At 37.4% G+C, this 18697-nt stretch overlaps 1 protein-coding gene across 3 annotated transcripts in view; it reads left to right on the forward strand.

The window, feature by feature from the left end:
- Nucleotides 1-18697, forward strand: part of LOC127449666 (dedicator of cytokinesis protein 9-like) — a 142327-nt gene that overhangs the window by 98255 nt on the left and 25375 nt on the right. For all 3 annotated transcript variants that reach the window (XM_051713218.1, XM_051713216.1, XM_051713217.1), the window contains exons 17-40: nt 180-370; nt 641-706; nt 812-904; nt 2170-2281; nt 2530-2648; nt 3719-3805; nt 4445-4537; nt 4703-4818; nt 4918-4987; nt 6038-6163; nt 6349-6420; nt 6667-6813; nt 7018-7101; nt 7294-7405; nt 8816-8994; nt 9100-9207; nt 9314-9419; nt 9521-9639; nt 11518-11632; nt 13194-13260; nt 13368-13415; nt 15289-15425; nt 16125-16231; nt 16330-16467. In XM_051713218.1, the coding sequence (XP_051569178.1) occupies nt 180-370; nt 641-706; nt 812-904; nt 2170-2281; nt 2530-2648; nt 3719-3805; nt 4445-4537; nt 4703-4818; nt 4918-4987; nt 6038-6163; nt 6349-6420; nt 6667-6813; nt 7018-7101; nt 7294-7405; nt 8816-8994; nt 9100-9207; nt 9314-9419; nt 9521-9639; nt 11518-11632; nt 13194-13260; nt 13368-13415; nt 15289-15425; nt 16125-16231; nt 16330-16467 (2612 nt within the window). The remainder of the gene's footprint in view (nt 1-179; nt 371-640; nt 707-811; nt 905-2169; nt 2282-2529; nt 2649-3718; nt 3806-4444; nt 4538-4702; nt 4819-4917; nt 4988-6037; nt 6164-6348; nt 6421-6666; nt 6814-7017; nt 7102-7293; nt 7406-8815; nt 8995-9099; nt 9208-9313; nt 9420-9520; nt 9640-11517; nt 11633-13193; nt 13261-13367; nt 13416-15288; nt 15426-16124; nt 16232-16329; nt 16468-18697) is intronic.

The following is an 18697-nucleotide window of genomic DNA, read 5'->3' on the forward strand; positions in this document are numbered from 1 at the left end:
ACATATCTATAAATAATAAATCCAGAGAAACTGATCATTGTGCAGTGATCTCTTAATTTAAATTTTCCAGAGCTGTATATTTTTTTGCCCTGATTTTCTGAATTTTACCCTGTCTGTGTGTGTGCTTCAAATACTCTGCTGTGATTTGTCACTTGAACTCACTTCTCATCATTGGCTAGATTGTGTGACTCCATCCTACATCCCAGTGAGGCCTTTTGAGTGTAACAGGCAGAGCGATGATGTTCTGTTGGAGGTGGAGGAGTTTGTTCCCTGTATTGCCAAGTGCTCTCAACCCTTTACCACCTACAACAATCATCTCTACGTCTATCCCAAACACCTCAAATATGACAACCAGAAGTCTTTCGCAAAGGTAATATAGCAGTGATAGCATCTTAATCCCACATGCCAAAAAATATGAGTTCTCTCTTTTTTTTTTTGCTTTAAACACAGAAAATCTCACCCATAATGCTTTTTCTCGCAAAATCAATGTCTTTGGCCAGAGGTACTGACATATCATACAGGTGGCCAGTGTAATGAAGGCTCTGTTTACGCCCACTGCTCATAAAACTTGCACTTTGTGATATGACAGTAAGTCATTTTCTGGCTCAAGTTCTGCCTGTCTTTTTATTTTGTTACTCAGGCGAGGAACATTGCTGTGTGTGTGGAATTCAGAGAGTCGGATGAAGAGGATGCACAACCTCTAAAGGTATAAGATCATTGCCAACTTTTCTTATGTATGAAATGGTGCATTTTAACACAACAAAATGATAATAATGCTCAGTGTGCTTGTTTGTGTCATTGTGGTGTGCAGTGTATATATGGTCGTCCAGGAGGTCCTCTCTTCACCAAACATGCCTATGCAGCTGTACTGCACCACCAGCAGAACCCAGAGTTCTATGATGAGGTGATGAATGAAACACTGTCCAAAAGTGTAGACAAAAGCAATGTATATTCATATTTTTGAAGGCCAAACAGGACGTAATCATATACTAAAATCTGAATTTATAATAATAAATCCTAATATAAAAAAATGTAATTACGAATATGTAGTCATATATAAAAGAATATATAAATGCAACTTGTAACTATGTGCATTCATTTTCCATATACAAGGAAGTTTACTATACAGTAACTACATATTCTTATTTGGTAACTGACATGTAATGCGATGTGATTTGCCGAACTCCGTCTAAAAGTATTTTAAACAGCATTTTTTCTAATTCTAATGCAGAATTATTGTACATTGAATACTTGTATTTTAAAAAATCTATTTGTCTCACCACAGAACCATTTAAAATTGAACTAGTTATGAAAAAAGCAGACTAATCACACTGTGAATTTTGACAGAGTGTCGACTGTTCTGCTGCTGTGTTTACCAAAATTTGAACCACTGCCCCTAGTGGTTGAAGCTGGAAGTGTTGTTAACCTTTTTCTGGGTGAAATGCCCACAGGGTGGCGCCGAAAGCGAGTTGTATTTTAGTTGTATATTATATAAAACAGTCAACAGAAATGCATATTTTTTAAACACTATCCCCTAACCCAAACCCCAACCCTAACCCTAAATCTAGCTGACAGTGGAGTCAAAATTTTATTTTAGAGCAAAAATGAGTGAAATCTCAGAATCGAGCTCATTATTGTTTATGTGAACAAAATAACTTCCTGGACCAGAACCTTTGTCTCAGAGGTTGCTCGCACAATGCGCTACAGGGAAAGGTAAGCATGTTTTAATTGATGCAAAAGTGTCTGATGGGGGATGGAGCTTGTCAGTAATTTAGCAGGATGTCGATTTTCAGGGTACATGAACGTTTGGAAACAGCATGTCGATTTCCCTTGTGATCATGTTGGGCAAAAATTTAATTAAAATGGTGAAAAAGAAAGGATAACCAGTTACAGCACCTACAATTTACACTGTCCCTTATGCAATCAATTACAAAAACATTAATACTGATTAAATAAAGGCTCATGGACATGTTATGAGTCAGCTACACATTTACAAATACTTGTAAATATACAGGGTTCTCTTTTATTTATTCTGATTATTAGAATGTTTTTCTGTTCAGCCCAAAATAATATTTATATTATGTAAATATAAACAATATTGACCATATTTCAGGTTATTTATTCTTTTCCAAATATTTAAGCCATATTGTTGTTTGTTTGTATGAGCAGATTAAAATGGAGTTGCCCACACAGCTCCATGAGAAGCATCACCTGCTCTTCACTTTTTACCACATCAGCTGTGACAGCAGCACAAAGAAAAGGGACGTAGTGGAGACTCCAGGTAATGCCCTTCTTCACCACATGCTGGGTACATGGACTGCTTACAGGGCTAATGTGGCTACTGCTGGACACATCCAACAGCCTGAAAAATATCCTTGCGCTTTCTCTTTAAGGATCCAATTTAGAAGTTAGAAACACTGACGTTTTTTGGGATATAGAATGTCCATGATATGATCAGAGAGAGAGAGAAAGAAGAACAAGTCTTAAGAGTTCTTTCAGTGTTTTTCTTGCTTTCTCTCTGTCTGCCAGTTGGTTCTGCCTGGCTCCCTTTGCTTAAAGATGGTCGTGTAGTTATGAGTGAGCAGCACATCTCTGTGGCATCCAACCTACCAAATGGTTACCTCAGCTGCCAGGAGGGTGTAAGCAAGGTAAAACCACAGTGCGCAGTCATAATGAAAGCATGCCCTTCTGGACAAAACTCTAGCCCATTTGTTACCAAATGTTAATCTGTTATGAACTGTTAACATATAATGTTTAACTCAACTGATCTGTTCTCTATGCAGTAAATGAGTTTGTGAGTGCTCTTAGACTAGTGAAGGTCTAAATCTAATTATTCTTGACCTTCTGGCTTTGCTCAGAGGTCTGAGTGGATCTTATTGCATGCTATTATTTTTTTTTATTTACATACTTTATGTTCAGAGGCCCATGAGAAAAATGCGCTTCCAAAGCGAAGTGGAGTTCTCTGTTACCGAATGTTTCTTTGAAGCATCAAACTTTGTATCCGATGTTTCTCTTAAAATCTTTAATAGAAATAAAAAAATAAAATGTTTGACATAAAAGTGTAGAGCAATAAAGTGAATGTGGATGGCATAGCTCGGATAATTTGGTATTGAACAATATTAATGATTGCAAAAGTTGCGAATTTAATTTATGCGAAAAAACATAATATTGCAAAAACAATGTGCGAATAAAGCCGCGTTTCCATCCCATGTGCCCAAAAGAACAAAATCGTCACTTTTGGATAAATTGTAGCCACTGTGACTCTTTTATTAATAAAATATTCCCGGTCTAGAACACGCAGACAAAACACTATAAAGAATTGTCTCATGTTTGAGAACATCAGTGCGTCACACAGTTTTTATGACTTTACCGTGCGGATCTAAGCTATATTTCAAAAGTGTCAATAAACCTGCTATAAAATATGCACATCAAATATGTGGATGGAAACCCAGCTATTGTTGAGATCTCTAATGAATCTCTAGGGGAGACACATGAGGGATTACTGGTGTCTTTTTCCCAGGAAAAAAAAAAAATCAGAGAAGAAGAAACTTCAGTAGTCTTCGTTTGCTCTCCATTTGATGTCTGTGGTCATTGCTGTCTTGGAGAAACAATTAAGACATTAAGGAGATCTAATTTGTGAATTCTCTTTCCTATGGATGGCCTTTCAGTAAGCTATAACTGAAATACACCATGTAAACATGCTATGCTGTGTTTGCAGCACTCTTGTCCTGAGATAAAGTGGGTGGATGGAGGGCGTCCTCTCTTCAGGGTGACCACACATCTTGTCTCTACCATCTACACTCAGGTATGACTAAATATAATCTCTCTTTCTATATAATAAAGAGTGTATATAAATATATACTTTATATATTAATTATTATCTTATTAACATCCAATTTAATGTCATTATCAATATTTTCACATGATCAACACTTATTACATTATTTAATTGAAAATGTAGCCTTGTAGAGACTTTCTTTTTTCCTCCCAATTTGGAATGCCCAATTCCCAATGTGCTTTTTAAGTCCTCGTGGTCGCGCAGTGATTCGCCTCAATCCGGAGGACGAATCCCAGCTGCCTCCGCCTCTGAGACCATCATTCCGCGCATCTTATCATGTGGCTTGTTGAGCGCGTTGCCACGGAGACATAGCGTGTGTGGAGGCTTCACGCCATCCACCACAGCATCCACGCTCAACTCACCACACACCCCACCGAGAATGAACCACATTATAGCGATCACGAGGAGGTTACCCCATGTGACTCTACCCTCCCGCGCAACCGGGCCGATTTGGTTGCTTAGGGGACCTGGCTGGAGTCACTCAGCACGCCCTGGAATTCGAACTAGTGAATTCAAGGGGTGGTAGCCAGCGTCTTTTACCACTGAGCTGCCCAGGCCCCCCTTTAGAGACATATTTAAACATTCATCTCTGCTTCATCTCCTCAGGATCAGCACCTGCACAATTTCTTTCATCATTACCAGAGTATGCAGTCTGGTGCTACCCATCTGACTGAGGGCGAGCTTGTCAAATACCTCAAGGTGAGCATGTGCCCAAAACTTAGAGAAGTCAGAGATGCAGGTTTTTTCCATATTTGTGATGTTTTGATTGACATATTTACTTTATATTTCATGTTTCTTTTGCAAAGCAGTAAATGTTATTATTATGGTTTGCCTAATGACATTGCATTGCCCATAAATCCCCAGAGTCTTCATGCCATGGAAGGTCATGTGATGATCAAATTCCTGCCGACTATTTTAAACCAGCTTGTTTGTGTTCTGACCAGCGCCAGTAATGAGGATGTGGCTGTTAACACCACCAGGTGAGAGACCAAGTGTCACCAGTATCAGAACAGGGGGGGAAAAAATCATCTCTCTGTGTCTGCTTCTCACACGTTCTCTTGTATCTTTTTCCACTGCAGGGTCATGGTACACATTGTTGCCCAGTGCCACGAAGAGGGTCTAGAACACTATCTGAGATCATATGTGAAGGTAAATTCAGTTCTGCGTATTATGAAAAATCAAACAATAGTTCACTTTGGATACTGCTTAAGCAACAGGGCAACAACATTGGTGCACTTTTTTGGAAGTTACTAATTAAATTGTTTTGTTTTGCTTTGCTTTGTTTTGTGTTTTGTTTTGTTCTTTTTTTATGTGTTTTGTTTTGTTTTGTTGTGTTTTATTTTGCTTTGTTTTTTGTGGTTTGTTTTGTTTGTTTTTTCTTCGCTTTGCTTTGCTTTGCTGTGTTGTGTTGTGTTTTGCTTTGTTTTGTGTTTTGTGTTTTGTTTTGTTCTGTTCTGTTTTGCTTTTTGTTTTTCTTTGATTTGTTTTTTTCTTTGCTTTGTTTTTTTGTTTTGTTTTGTTTTGTTTTGTTTTGTTTTGTTTTGTTTTGTTTTGTTTTGCTTTGCTTTGCTTTGCTTTTTTTGTGTTTTGTTTTGTTCTGTTCTGTTCTGTTTTGCTTTGTTTTGTTTTTTTGTTGTGTTTTTTTTGTTGGTTTTGTTTTGCTTTGCTTTGTTTTGTGTTTTTGTGTTTTGTTTTGTTTGTTTGTTTGTTTTGTTTTGCTTTGTTGTGTTTTGGTTTTGCTTTGCTTTGATTTGTTTTTGTGTTTTGCTTTGTTTTGTTTTTCTTTGATTTGTTTTTTTCTTTGCTTTGCTTTGTTTTGTTTTTTTGTTGTGTTTTTTTTTGTTGGTTTTGTTTTGCTTTGCTTTGTTTTGTGTTTTTGTGTTTTGTTTTGTTTGTTTGTTTGTTTGTTTGTTTTGTTTTGCTTTGTTGTGTTTTGGTTTTGCTTTGCTTTGATTTGTTTTTGTGTTTTGCTTTGTTTTGTTTTTCTTTGATTTGTTTTTTTCTTTGCTTTGCTTTGTTTTGTTTTTTTGTTGTGTTTTTTTTTTTTTGTTGGTTTTGTTTTGCTTTGCTTTGCTTTGTTGTGTTTTGGTTTTGCTTTGCTTTGATTTGTTTTTGTGTTTTGCTTTGCTTTGCTTTGTTGTGTTTTGGTTTTGGTTTTGTTTTTTGTTTTGCTTTGTTTTTTGTTTTGTTTTGTTTCAGTATGTGTTTAAAACAGAATCCTACTCAACCAATAACAGTAAGACAGTGCATGAAGAGCTAGCCAAAGCCATGACTTCAATTTTAAAGCCTTCGACTGACTTTCTAACCAGCAACAAGCTCCTCAAGGTACTGTACACAATTTTCAGGATAAGAATTGAAATACCCCTCAGTGACCGCACAATACACCAACACGTACACACACTGTGTTAGAGGCTACTATTATTACTTACTGCCCAAAGAAACATTTGTCCTGAGGTGGTTGGTTTTGTATTTGTCTTTCATGGGTTAAAATGTTTACGTTGGTGTTTTAGTATTCGTGGTATTTTTTCGAAGCCCTGGTAAAGTCGATGGCTCAGTACCTGATGGAGAGTGGCAAGGTGAAGGTGAGGAATAAGATCATGTCTTACTCAGAACTACCCTTTACATAAATATACCATAGTAACCATTTTTTTTTTTTTTTTGGCCAAAATTCATTGTTACTACTGCAGCTTTTGTTCCTGCAATAAAACAGTGGTTACCATGGTACACTTTGTATGGCATTCTATGCTAGGTAGTGTACCATGTTTCACTCATGTTTGTAAGTCCTCTTATTTGTTTTCTGAGCTGTGCTGTTACATGTATATGTGTAGCTATCCAGGAACCAGCGATTCACGGCTTCGTTCCACCATGCTGTGGAGACACTGGTGAACATGCTGATGCCCCACATCACCCAGAAGTACAAAGACAATCTGGATGCTGCCCGCAATGCCAACCACAGCCTGGCCGTCTTCGTAAAGGTAAAGCCAGGAGCTAAACTGCTCCCTTCCTCTGCTGCAAGCAATTGATTTGGTGCACTGAAACACTGACAAATATTTGCGTCACCTCTAATCAATCCTTGATTTGTCTGAGAGCGCTTTCATTTATCCAGGACATCACAGAATTAAACTGGTTTCATTGCTGGTTTCAGTTACATTTTCCCTTAATGACTATTTGTTCCACAGCGCTGTTTTACCTTTATGGATCGAGGATTTGTCTTTAAGCAGATAAACAATTACATTACCTGTTTCGTACCTGGAGATCCAAAGGTACACATTCATTCACATCAGCATAATTATATAACCTCAATACTATGACTAATGACTTCAATCGAGTGATTGATTTGTTTTATTGTACAAGACCTAAGATTGATTTTGAAATAATTATGATCGTAAGCAAGGTTTTCTATCAGCGTTTCCGTCTTTTAATATAAAATAACTGTGTCTATGTCTGTCCTGCAGACGCTGTATGAGTTTAAGTTTGAGTTTCTGCGGGTGGTGTGTAATCATGAGCATTACGTCCCTCTCAACCTACCCATGCCTTTTGGGAAGGGCCGAATTCAGAGGTTTCAAGGTACACATATGACAGTCTTCTTCAGGAGCCTGCTGTTGAAATTGTCTCAAGAAATTGTCTGCTGTTTCTCTTAAAATGTTTAGTTGTTCTTCAGAAGAATTTAGATCCTTTTCTCTGTTGACTCTGTCCTTTAGGCTTTCTGTACCTATTGCTGACATGTTTGTCTTCTGCTGTGGCTATCCACTATTTTCTCTCCTCCTCTCTCTTTCTTTGTGTGTGCTAGCTTATCTGTGTCATAATAAGGAGGCTCATGCCAGATGTGTAGGTGAGCAGTGCGCTTGCCCTGTGACTCAACAGTGTTCCTGTGTGTCGAGTCTTAATGAATGACTCAGTTCATGTAGTATCTCTTCAGTGTCATAAAATAACGATGGTTTCATGTTCCTGATGCAGAGTGGACACCCTACAATGCACTCTCCTTTGTTTTGTCATTCTGGACTGGAATAAGTACCTGGCCACTGTATCTGCCTATGAAATATCATGTCATGCATGTTTCACAGTATATGTTATTCACTGTACCAGACCTTCTGTGAAGTGCATATTTTTAAGAGGTTTTTATTGTTTTAGGCACTGTTTTAAAAAAAATCTCATTCAGATCATCTTAAAGCAATAGTTCACCCCAAAATGAAAATTCTCTCATCATTTACTCACCGTCATGCCATCCCAGATGTGTATGACTTTCTTTCTTTTGCTGAACACAAAGATTTTTAGAAAAATATCTCATCTCTGTAGGTCCATAGGCAAGTGAATGGTGGAAAGAACTTCGAAGCTCCAAAAAGCACATAAAGGCAGCATAAAAGTAATACATATGACACTAGTGGCTTAATCCGTGTGTTCTGAAGAGATATGATAGGTGTGGGTGAGAAACAGTTCAATATTTAAGCTCATTTTTACTATAAATTCTCCTCTCTCCCCAGAGGGTAGCGATATGCATGAAGAATTCGAATCGCCAAAAAGTAAATAAGAAGAATGTGAACATGAAAGTGAAATTGGAGATTTATAGTTTTAAAAAAAAGTACTTAAACATTGATCTCTTTATCAACCTCACATATCATATCGCTTCTGAAGATATGGATTTAACCAATGGAGTCGTATGGATTACTTTTATGCTGCATTTATGTGCTTTTTGGAGCTTCAAAGTTCTGATCACCATTCACTTGTATTGTATGGATCTACAGAGCTGAGATATTCCTCTGTTTCTTTGTGTTCTGCAGAAGAAAGAAACATATCTGGGATGGCATGAGGGAAAGAAAATGATGAGAGAATTTTTGTATTTTTGGGTGTACTATCCCTTTAAGTGTTTATAAATAAATATTTCAAACACATTTTGCTAAATGAGCTGGGGGTTAAATTGTATATTTGTGGTGTCTGTAATGGCTTTCTTTCTCTTTCCTTTCTCTATGTCTTCTTTAGATCTGCAGTTGGACTATTCCCTGACTGATGATTTCTGCAGGAATCACTTTCTAGTGGGTCTGCTGCTAAGAGAGGTGTGTGGTGCCCTTCAGGAGTTTGGCGAGGTCCGCCAGATTGCCATTCAAGTGCTAAAGATTCTGATGATCAAACACACATTTGACGATCGCTATGCCTCAAAGGTCAGCAAGTTAGGAATGCACATAGATATCACTGTATTTCTGGCTATAATTGCCTCAGGTCAGATTTAACCAGTAGAAACCTAACCTGTGTGTGTGTGTGTACAGAGTCAGCAGGCCAGGTTGGCCACACTCTATCTACCCTTGTTTGGGTTGCTACAGGAGAACGTTCACAGACTAAACATGAGAGACACGTCTCACTTTACCACCAACCAGGTGAATCTGCTACAGTATATCTCAGCTGTGTCTCTTTCTTTCATCACTGTGTCATTTGCCAGAACTTCCCTAAAGAATTAATCTGATCTTTCCTATTTGTGTTCAGAATGGGCGAGATGACCCCAGCATCTCTATGGCAACCCCCCAAAAGCCTGTTGGGAACCTTGACAACAGCCTTCATAAAGATGTGTTTGGGGTCATCTCAGGAACTGGTGAGTTACTTTACCTGGCATCAAAATCATGCTTTACCAACAACTGAATACTTTCATTCATCAGTAGATTTTTCTATGAATTACGTTTTTTCTGTGTGTAGCGTCTCCTCACACCTCCACACCCAACATCGGCTCTGTGCGGCATGCTGACTCCCGAGGTTCTCTGGTCAGCACAGACTCAGGAAACAGCCTGCCAGAGAAGACCAGCTCACTGGATAAGGTAAGGCAGACTGAGAATGATGTTGTTTCTAAGACTCAGAAGTAACCCTTATTGGCCTTGTTTAAATCTAATCTCCTCCTTTTGTCTTTTCAAAACAATAATAAATGGAGGTCATTTAAAGTTCAGGAAGAGTTCCTTTCTCCACCACACGTGCAAGGGGGAACTTTAACTGTAGCTGTGATGTAGGATACACTTGTCCACATGCCTTTAATACATTAAACGAACATGTGAAGTCATGAAATATCTGTAATGCCACAGTATATTTCTCATTCCATGAGTCATTCTGAGGAAATCGTTTATTTAGAAATTTTCAGGACATGTATTTATTTCTGTTTCACTTGAAAATGTTTCAATTAGTTTTATTGTCACTTGGAAACCGCAGTAGACAATGGCCGATTCTTAAAAGTGCACTCAATATTTTTTTGCTCATTAAAAAAGGTTTACTCCCAAAGAAATTAATAGAAATTTTGAAACATATGTATAAAATCATGTGCACTCACATGAGATGAGAACTCTAGTCATATCAGTAACCTTATAAAAGCTGTTTTATTCTATATGGAGAGGTCCCCTCATGGGGGCCGCCATGTTTGGATCGCATGATCGAAAACTACTCACTTAAAGGAATATTCCGGGTTCAATACAAGTTAAGCTCAATCTACAGCATTTGTGGCATAATGTTGAGTACCACAAAAAATTATTACGACTTGCCCCTCTTTTTCTTTTAAAAAAGCAAAAATGAAGGTTCCAGTGAGGCACTTACAATGGAAGTCAATGGGGTCAAATTTTGGAGGGTTTAAAGGCAGAAATATGAAGCTTATAATTTTATAAAAGCACTTACTTTAAATCTTTTGTTAAACCTGTGTATTATTTGAGCTGTAAAGTTGTTTAAATTGTAATTTTTACTGGCGTTTTAGGGTTTTAGAGTTTGTTTTATTACATCGTCATGGTAACGAAGTTGTAAAATTGGCTATAACTTTACACAGAAAAGGTTAGTAAGCAATATTATCACATGAAAATCATGTTTACATGCATATTGTTTGTCTTGTGGCTATACTTTTGAAACAGTGAGTATTTTATCATTCAAAAATTGACCCTCATTCACTTCCATTGTAAGTGCAGCACTAGAACCAAGATTTTTGCTTTTTTTCTTTAAAGAATTTTTTTTTCTTCAAAATAAATTTTTGTGGTAATCAATATTATTCCACAAATGCTGTTGATTGAGCTTAACTTGTACTGAACCCAGAGCATTCCTTTAACCTCAGTAACCCCCCTGCTATTGGACACTTTCCCTCATAGATTAAATGAATCATGGCTGACTGCGAGCCAGAGTTCAACCCCCTCACAATGAAAGTGAACCAGATTTAGAGTGAGGTGTGCATTATAATCCATATATCAGTTTCCCTAATTTCTCCTAACTCTTATACTCCTCTCTTGATTTTCACCATCTGACCTCTTAGCCGAAAGAGAAGTTCACACGTAGACACACCCTCACCGTATTGCCCCTCCCTCCTGAACCAGAGGACTCCACCCCCCTCAGCCGGGCAGCCAAACGTGTCACAATGGATTTCTCACTGCTCTCAAGTCCCGCCCTCTATGTCAACGATACTAACAGAATTACAGACACCATACAAGTAGAGCAACCCAGAGTGTCCCAATCTGGGGAGTGAACCTGTGTGTGTGGTTTCTAATCTTTTATGTATCACTGCATGTTTACTTTGTATGTTTCCTGCTTTGTGTGTTTGTGTGTGGTGGTGTTACGTGGGTTTACGTAGGGTCTCTGATGGCCCTCAATCAGCTGTGGTGTGATATTTTGATGTGTCTTCCATTATATACAGTACTTCATCCATGTTTGCATTTGTGTACATGTGTGTATGACAGACCCAGTCAGCCTCTGCTCTGGGCAGCTCTGTGCTGCGCTGTGATAAATTGGACAGAGAAGAAATCAAAAACCTGCTTATGTGTTTCCTCCATGTTCTAAAGAGCATGTCTGAAGGTAAGAACTGGGTTGATTTGAAAGAAAAATACTTAAAATGCAATCGTTGTGGTCTTAAAAGTATATATTAGAACAGTCTTAAACATTTTATTGTCTTTTTTATAAGTTTTACAAATTTTTATGAGTATTGAAGTGTCTTGTTTGCTAGAATTTCACCCTTATGGGCTTGTCCCCCACCCAAACTTTTGAACTAAGCCTCTATAATAAATGTATAATAAGTCTTAATCACAGAAATTCTACGTTACACCTTTTCTTAAAGGAATAGTTCACCCAAAAATGAAAGTTCTCTCATCATTTACTCACCCTCATGCCATCTCAGATGTGTATGACTTTCTTTCTTAAGCAGAACACAAATGAAGATTTTTAGAAGAATATCTCAGCTCTGTTGGTCCATACAATGCAAGTGAATGGTGACCAGACCTTTGTAGCTCCAAAAAGCACATAGTGGCAGCATAAAAGTAATCCATATGACTCCATGTCTTCAGAAGCAATATAAGAGGTGTGGGTGAGAAACAGATCAATATTGAAGTCCTTTTTTACTATAAATCTCCACCTTTGACCAGCCCCAACCAGTAGGTGGCAATATGCAAAAAAAAAAAAAAAAAAAAAAGGAAGAATAATGTGGAAGTGAAAGTAGAGATTTATAGTAAAAACGACTTAAATATTGTTCTGTTTCTCACCCACACATATTATATTGCTTCTAAAGATTTGGATTTAACCAGTACAGTCAACTGGATTACTCTAATGCAGCTTTTATGTGATTTTTGGAGCTACAAAGGTCTGGTCACCATTCACTTGCATTGTATGGACCTACAGAGCTGAGATATTCTTCTAAAAATCTTAATTTGTGTTTTGCTGAAGAAAGAAAGTCAGACACATCTGGGATGGCATGAGGGTGAGTAATTGATTCCTTTAAGGACTTAAAAACACAATTTTAAAGAATTTATTTTTGTGTAAAAAAGACCATTTTTTTAATTTTTTTTATTATCAAATAGTCACTGTCTTTACCAGCACAGCAAATATTTCAGATAACAATTAAGTTTGTCCAAAACAAGTTTCTCTTTGATTATCAAGGCAATGAGAAGTGACATCACTGCTAAGGCAGCAGTGGCAGTTTGAGAATCAGAGAAGTGAATGGTTTTAAGATTTTTACATCATAATCTTTGAGTAGCTTTATTAAATTACAATACCAAAGTGTTTCAGATTCAGAAACAATCCATTTTTTTCTTTTCTTTTTTTTTTAGAAGTTGATTTACTGCTAACTAACTCATTTTATCAGGAAGTCCAAGGCTTACTCAAAAATCTCCAAAAGTCCATCATAAACAGTATCAGAAATCCACTCCGTCACACATTATACCAGAAGCTTGATCAAGGCTATTATCAGATCATAAACAGATCAATGTTTTAACCTAGATGAAACATAAATTGAAGAAGTTTCATTTTCCAAAGAGTAAAAAGTGACCCTAATTGTGGAATCATCAAACTATATTTTTCAAAGTCCACATACACAATTGCACACAAATATGCTCACCTTTGCTTATTTTTATTTGATTTATTTCAGATGCCTTATTTACATACTGGAACAAAGCCACAAACATGGAGCTGATGGACTTTTTCACTTTAGTAGAGTAAGTCATCCAGACAGTTACTAATCACATGAGACCATCAGAGAACTGAGGTCTATAATCTAATACTGAGCACTCAGTCCATTCTTCTCTCTCTGTGTCTCACACAGAGTGTGTCTGCATCAGTTCAGGTATATGGGGAAGAGATTCATTGCCAGGTAAAAATGCTTTGCTCTATTTTAGATTAATTATTAATATTTTTGTGTAAAATCAAGGAATATTAAAGCCATTAAGTAATCATATTTTTTTGCGCAAGGATAATTATGACAAAAAAAAAAAAAAATATCTCTATTTTTATTACACATGATTTTGCCAGTTCTCCTCTGTGGAGCCAAACAAATGCAAACACTAGACAACAATCACTGCCATCCCAAATCTCTCTCTGTCTGTCTCTCGCTCTTTGAAACTATGCTTTTGTCTCTCACACACACATACACAACCTCAAGTACAGTTCACTACCTTGAATGACGCTACCCCTTTATGTGTGTATATGTTATATTGCCGCAAATGCTGGCGAGGGTTCAGTTAGTCAGTGATACTGTAGAATCCTGGCACCCCTGAACAGGGTAAGAGCTGTGTGCTTTTGAGTGACCTTTACTAACAGCATGCTCACTCATTCCCACTAATTAAAAGGTAAAGTTCACCCAAAAATAAAACTTCTCTCATCATTTACTCACCCTCATGCCATCCCAGATGTGTATGACTTTTTCTTCTGCAGAACACAAATGAAGATTTTTAGAAGAATATCTCAGCTCTGTAGGTCCTTACAATGCAAGAGAATGGTGATCAGACATTTGTAGCTCCAAAAAATCACATAAAGGAAACACAAAAGTAATCCATAAGACTCCAGTGGTTTAATCCATATCTTCAGAAGTAACATAATAGGTGTGGGCGAGTCCCTTTTTTTTTTTACTCTAAATCTCCACTTTCACTTTTACATCTGAAAGTGAAAGTTAAAGTGGAGATTTAGAGTAAAAAAAGGACTTAAATTTTGATCTGTTTCTCACCCAATCCTATCATATTGCTTCTGAAGAGATGGATTTAACCACTGAATATTATGGATTACTTTTATGTATCCTTTATGTGATTTTGGAGCTGCAAAGGTCTGGTCACCATCCACTTGCATTGTATGGACCTACAGAGCTGAGATATTCTTCTAAAAATCTTTGTTTGTGTTCTGCTGAAGTCCTGAAGAAAAAAAGTCATACACATCTGGGATGGGATGAGGGTGAGTAAATAATGAGAAAATTTTCATTTTTGGGTGAACTATCCCTTTAACTAACTTACTGCTGTCTGTGTGCGGCTAAAGCATTTCCACACTCATGCATTCTTGATAGAGTGTTTTTGAACTAAGAGGAAAAGCACAAGGTGACATGGTATTCTGTTTAGTTATTCATAATCTGCATGTTTTGTGTCCATTAAAGACAAAAACTGCAGTCTTCATGTGCTTATAGATTACTGTGCTTACACTATGTGTTATATCATCACTTCCCTTGTCTCTGTCTAATGGACAAACAGTCACATTACTATTACTTAGTGTGTACTGTAAAGATATTTTAACCTGTTAACATGTTTCATGAACCATCTATAACACCAATACTATTGGTTTATGAGCAAGAATACAGGTTCGACTTTGTGGCATATTATATATAGTTATATAATATGAAATGAGGAATATACAGTGTTAGAAATAGAATATAAGTAGGCAAGGCCATAGTGAATGCAGGTTATTTAAAGGGGTCATATCATGAGAAATAAAAATGTATTTGATCTTTTGAAATAAAAGAGTTTGATGTACTTGAAAGAACATATATAACTTTGTGAACTCAATCTTACTTTAAGCTAAACTTAATTTAAGACCAAAGAGAGAGTGGAAAACTAAATCATAACTGTTTTGACACAGTGATTAAAAACCTTGACTAACATTATAAATATAAAATGTGTGATATGACCCTTTCAGGTTTGTATTTTTCTGTATACACATGATTGACAGCTCACTAGACCTCTCATAAAGGCTTTGCTTTCCCTCAGAAGCCAGGAGGGGGTAGGGTTTATGGCTCCGGACAGGAAGTCGTTGACTCTTCCTGTGTCTCGTAACAGAGGGGGCGTCATGCACACACGCATACACCAGCTGGGCAGCCTGGAGAATGCACACACTTTCAACCACAGTAAGACACATTTACACATACACATTCATTCATTCTCTAACTGAGTCCTGTCCACCGTACCTTCTATTAAATTAACATATTGTTACACTGTGTATGTGTATGTTCATTGTTCTTGGGATCTGTGTAGAATAACTAGTAAGAGATTCTCGGGTGTCAAATGAACAGAAAAAGCATAGTGTTATTACGTATATATTGCACACAACATCCCCTGCGCCATCAATGGCGCACCTTAAATGCATATTTAAATTCCAACCTCTGCATAGTGTAATCCAAGAAGAGAATAGTCAAACCAGAGAACGTAAATGCACCTTCTATAAATAGGGTACAAAAGAGAGCTGCAATTTTTGCACATAAAGGCAGCTTAAAAGTGATCCATCTGACCCCACTGGTTAAATCCATGTCTTCAGAATTGTTATGAAAGGTGTGGGTGAGAAACAGATCAATATTTAAGTATTTTTTTGTAACTATAAATGTCCACTTCACCAGCCCTCCTAAGCACTCTCTTCTCACCTAAAAGTTCTTCTTTTGTTTTGGCGATTTGCATTCTTTGTGCATATCGCCACCTACTGGGCAGGGAGGAGAATTTATAGTACATGAAACTTAACAGGAGAATTTATAGTATAGAGGAGAGTGCCTAAAGGCAAATTCAGCTTATATCAATTCCGTTCAGTTTAGTTATTATATTATATGATCTTTCAGTGTATTGCCATGGCGATGCTGACACGTGTCTTCTGGAAGCTAACGTCTCAACGGAAGTGTGTCTGACTGTGCTGGACACTCTCAGTGTCTTCATTATGGGCTTTAAGGTACAGACAGCAAGAGGAAATGTGTGTTTGTTAGTTTAGTTTAATTTAATTCTTCCCTGAAGCCTTATGTCATCACAAATTACATCATGTTTCCACAGACGCAGCTGTGTGCTGATTTGGGTCATAACCCACTAATGAAGAAGGTTTTCCAGGTGCACCTCTGTTTCCTCCAGATCCCACAGTCAGAGACAGCACTGAAACAGGTCTTCACCTCCCTACGTACCTTCATTTACAAGGTGACTACCACAACCACCTTCACTGTTGATTTCTAGGACATGGGAGGAGAAAACAGTGAGCACTGTTTCTAGAACCTAGTGATCCACCTACCATCCTAGACATGTAGACAGCATTTTAAGGTATCATAGACATGCTTCCGAAGCAATGGCTGTTTCAAACGGTTGTAACTTAAAGGGGTCAAAACATGCCATTTGTATTATTTTAATATGTTCCTTGAGGTTCACTTATAATATTGGTAAAGCTTTTTTTGCACAAAAAACAGTCATATATTTGTAAAACATTATCATTTTTCACCCTGACCCTCTGTCAGAAACGCTCGGTTTTGGTGCTGCTTCTCCTTTAAGACTTGATAGTAAACGCCCACTGTTCTGATTGGCTCTCTGCCCTTGACTGACCTGCTCTCTCTCACTGCCATCTCACTGCTCACTGCTTCTGGGCAGGGCTACGGAGGTGATTAAAGCTAAAGTAAGCATTGATGTGTTGTTGTGGAGGCAGTCAGATAAACCAGCCTGTTCACACCAAGTCCGGATTTCGGTGCGGTTGTTTGTTCTAACGAGCTTTTTAAGGCACTATTCACATCTGGTCTGACAAATCGTCTGCTGACAGACAGAAGGTTTTTTTACGGAGAGTGGCCCGATTATTTTTCCTTCGGACTGCGATGAAAACTGACTGACCAATGAAATAAGTTGCTCCGGCTGCTCAATCCAGTTTGTTGGTGGCGCTAATCAACTGGCAAACACCGGCACTAATAGACACCCAAGGGCGTAGCCAGGAAATTACTTTTGGGTGGGCTTCAATAAAAATGGATGAGCCAAATTTACCCAAATTTTTTTAAACCAAATTTTCCTCAACAACAGAGAAGCGGCACATTCAAACAGTTCTTTCACACTTTCAGAAATCAGAATTTATGCATTTTTTCAACTATTTTATAAATCAAAAAAGAACAATCAAAAAACAAAGAACAATCAAAGAACAATCTCAAATATTCAGGGTCTAATTTTAGGTGGGCCCAGGCCCAACACCCCCCTAAAATTATATGCTTAAAAATAAATAGTTACAGTTCATGAACCCTTTGTACTGCAAACTTAAACAATATGGTTTTCTCTATAAATGTATATTATTTAATATATATACCACTGTGCCTGTTATATTCTCATGGCGTTAAAAATTCGTAAATAAATAAATAATTGTATTTATCACACATTGTACATTTGCACATATACGGTGAAAAGCTGGGGTAGGTTTTTAACGGACACCGCGTGAACAGATCTTCCGTCAGAGGTTCGTCTCGCAAAATCGCCACGGATTTGGTGTGAACGGGCCTTAACACAGTGTGAAATCACAATAGGGAGGAAGCAGGGAAAGAGTCGTTTTGGCAGTTTGTTTTTGCAGTGAGAAGGAAAGGTTTTGCGTTCTGAAAGGTACATTATGTTTTAATAGTAAGATGAGCTCTTACATGTGAAAAGATTGATGAAAATGTAATTCCTCAAGTCATGACCCCTTTAATTATTCTGCCTCCCAAGATACCTTGTAGTCAAATTCTACTGCAACATTGCTTTTATCATTTGAGAAAGCATTCTCAGCTCAGTGAAAAATAAATCCAAGATGGCGGACGAGGTGAGAGAAATACTGAAAAGTACTGATTAAAAAACGTATAAAAAATAAAGTATTATTTTACCCGATATTTGTGTGTGTTATATATTTTATGGTTATTAGAGTATTGCATACTGAGCGCTATTTGCCTGGTGTACAAAGTTGCTACCAGTGTAGAGCTATCCAAATCAGTCACTTATTAAGTTCCAGTTAGGATGTTGCCTTAGAAGGCAGACAGTGAGCTGCTCACTAGGTTTTGGGACAGCTATGATATACACAAAATCTACGATTGTTCTTAAAGGGATAGTTCACCCAAAAATGATAATTCTCTTATCATTTACTCACCCTTATGTCAAACTTGTATGACTTTCTTTCATCTGCAGAACACAAACAAAGATATTTTCCACAAAATGCAAGTCAATGGGGTCCAAAACTTCCAAGCTCCAAAAAGGATATAAAGACCATCCATATGAGTCCAGTAGTTTAATCCATGTCTTCTGAAGAAATACAGTCAGTTTGGGGTGAGAACAAACCAAAATGGAAGTCTTTTTTTCACTATAAATCTTGATATCTGCCGTCTCCTTGGCGTGATCAGGATTTCAAGCTCGATTACAGTTCCTTGCGCTTGATGCATAA

This window comes from Myxocyprinus asiaticus, chromosome 12, assembly GCF_019703515.2.
Source record: "Myxocyprinus asiaticus isolate MX2 ecotype Aquarium Trade chromosome 12, UBuf_Myxa_2, whole genome shotgun sequence".
In the NCBI taxonomy this organism is placed as follows: Eukaryota; Metazoa; Chordata; class Actinopteri; order Cypriniformes; family Catostomidae; genus Myxocyprinus; species Myxocyprinus asiaticus.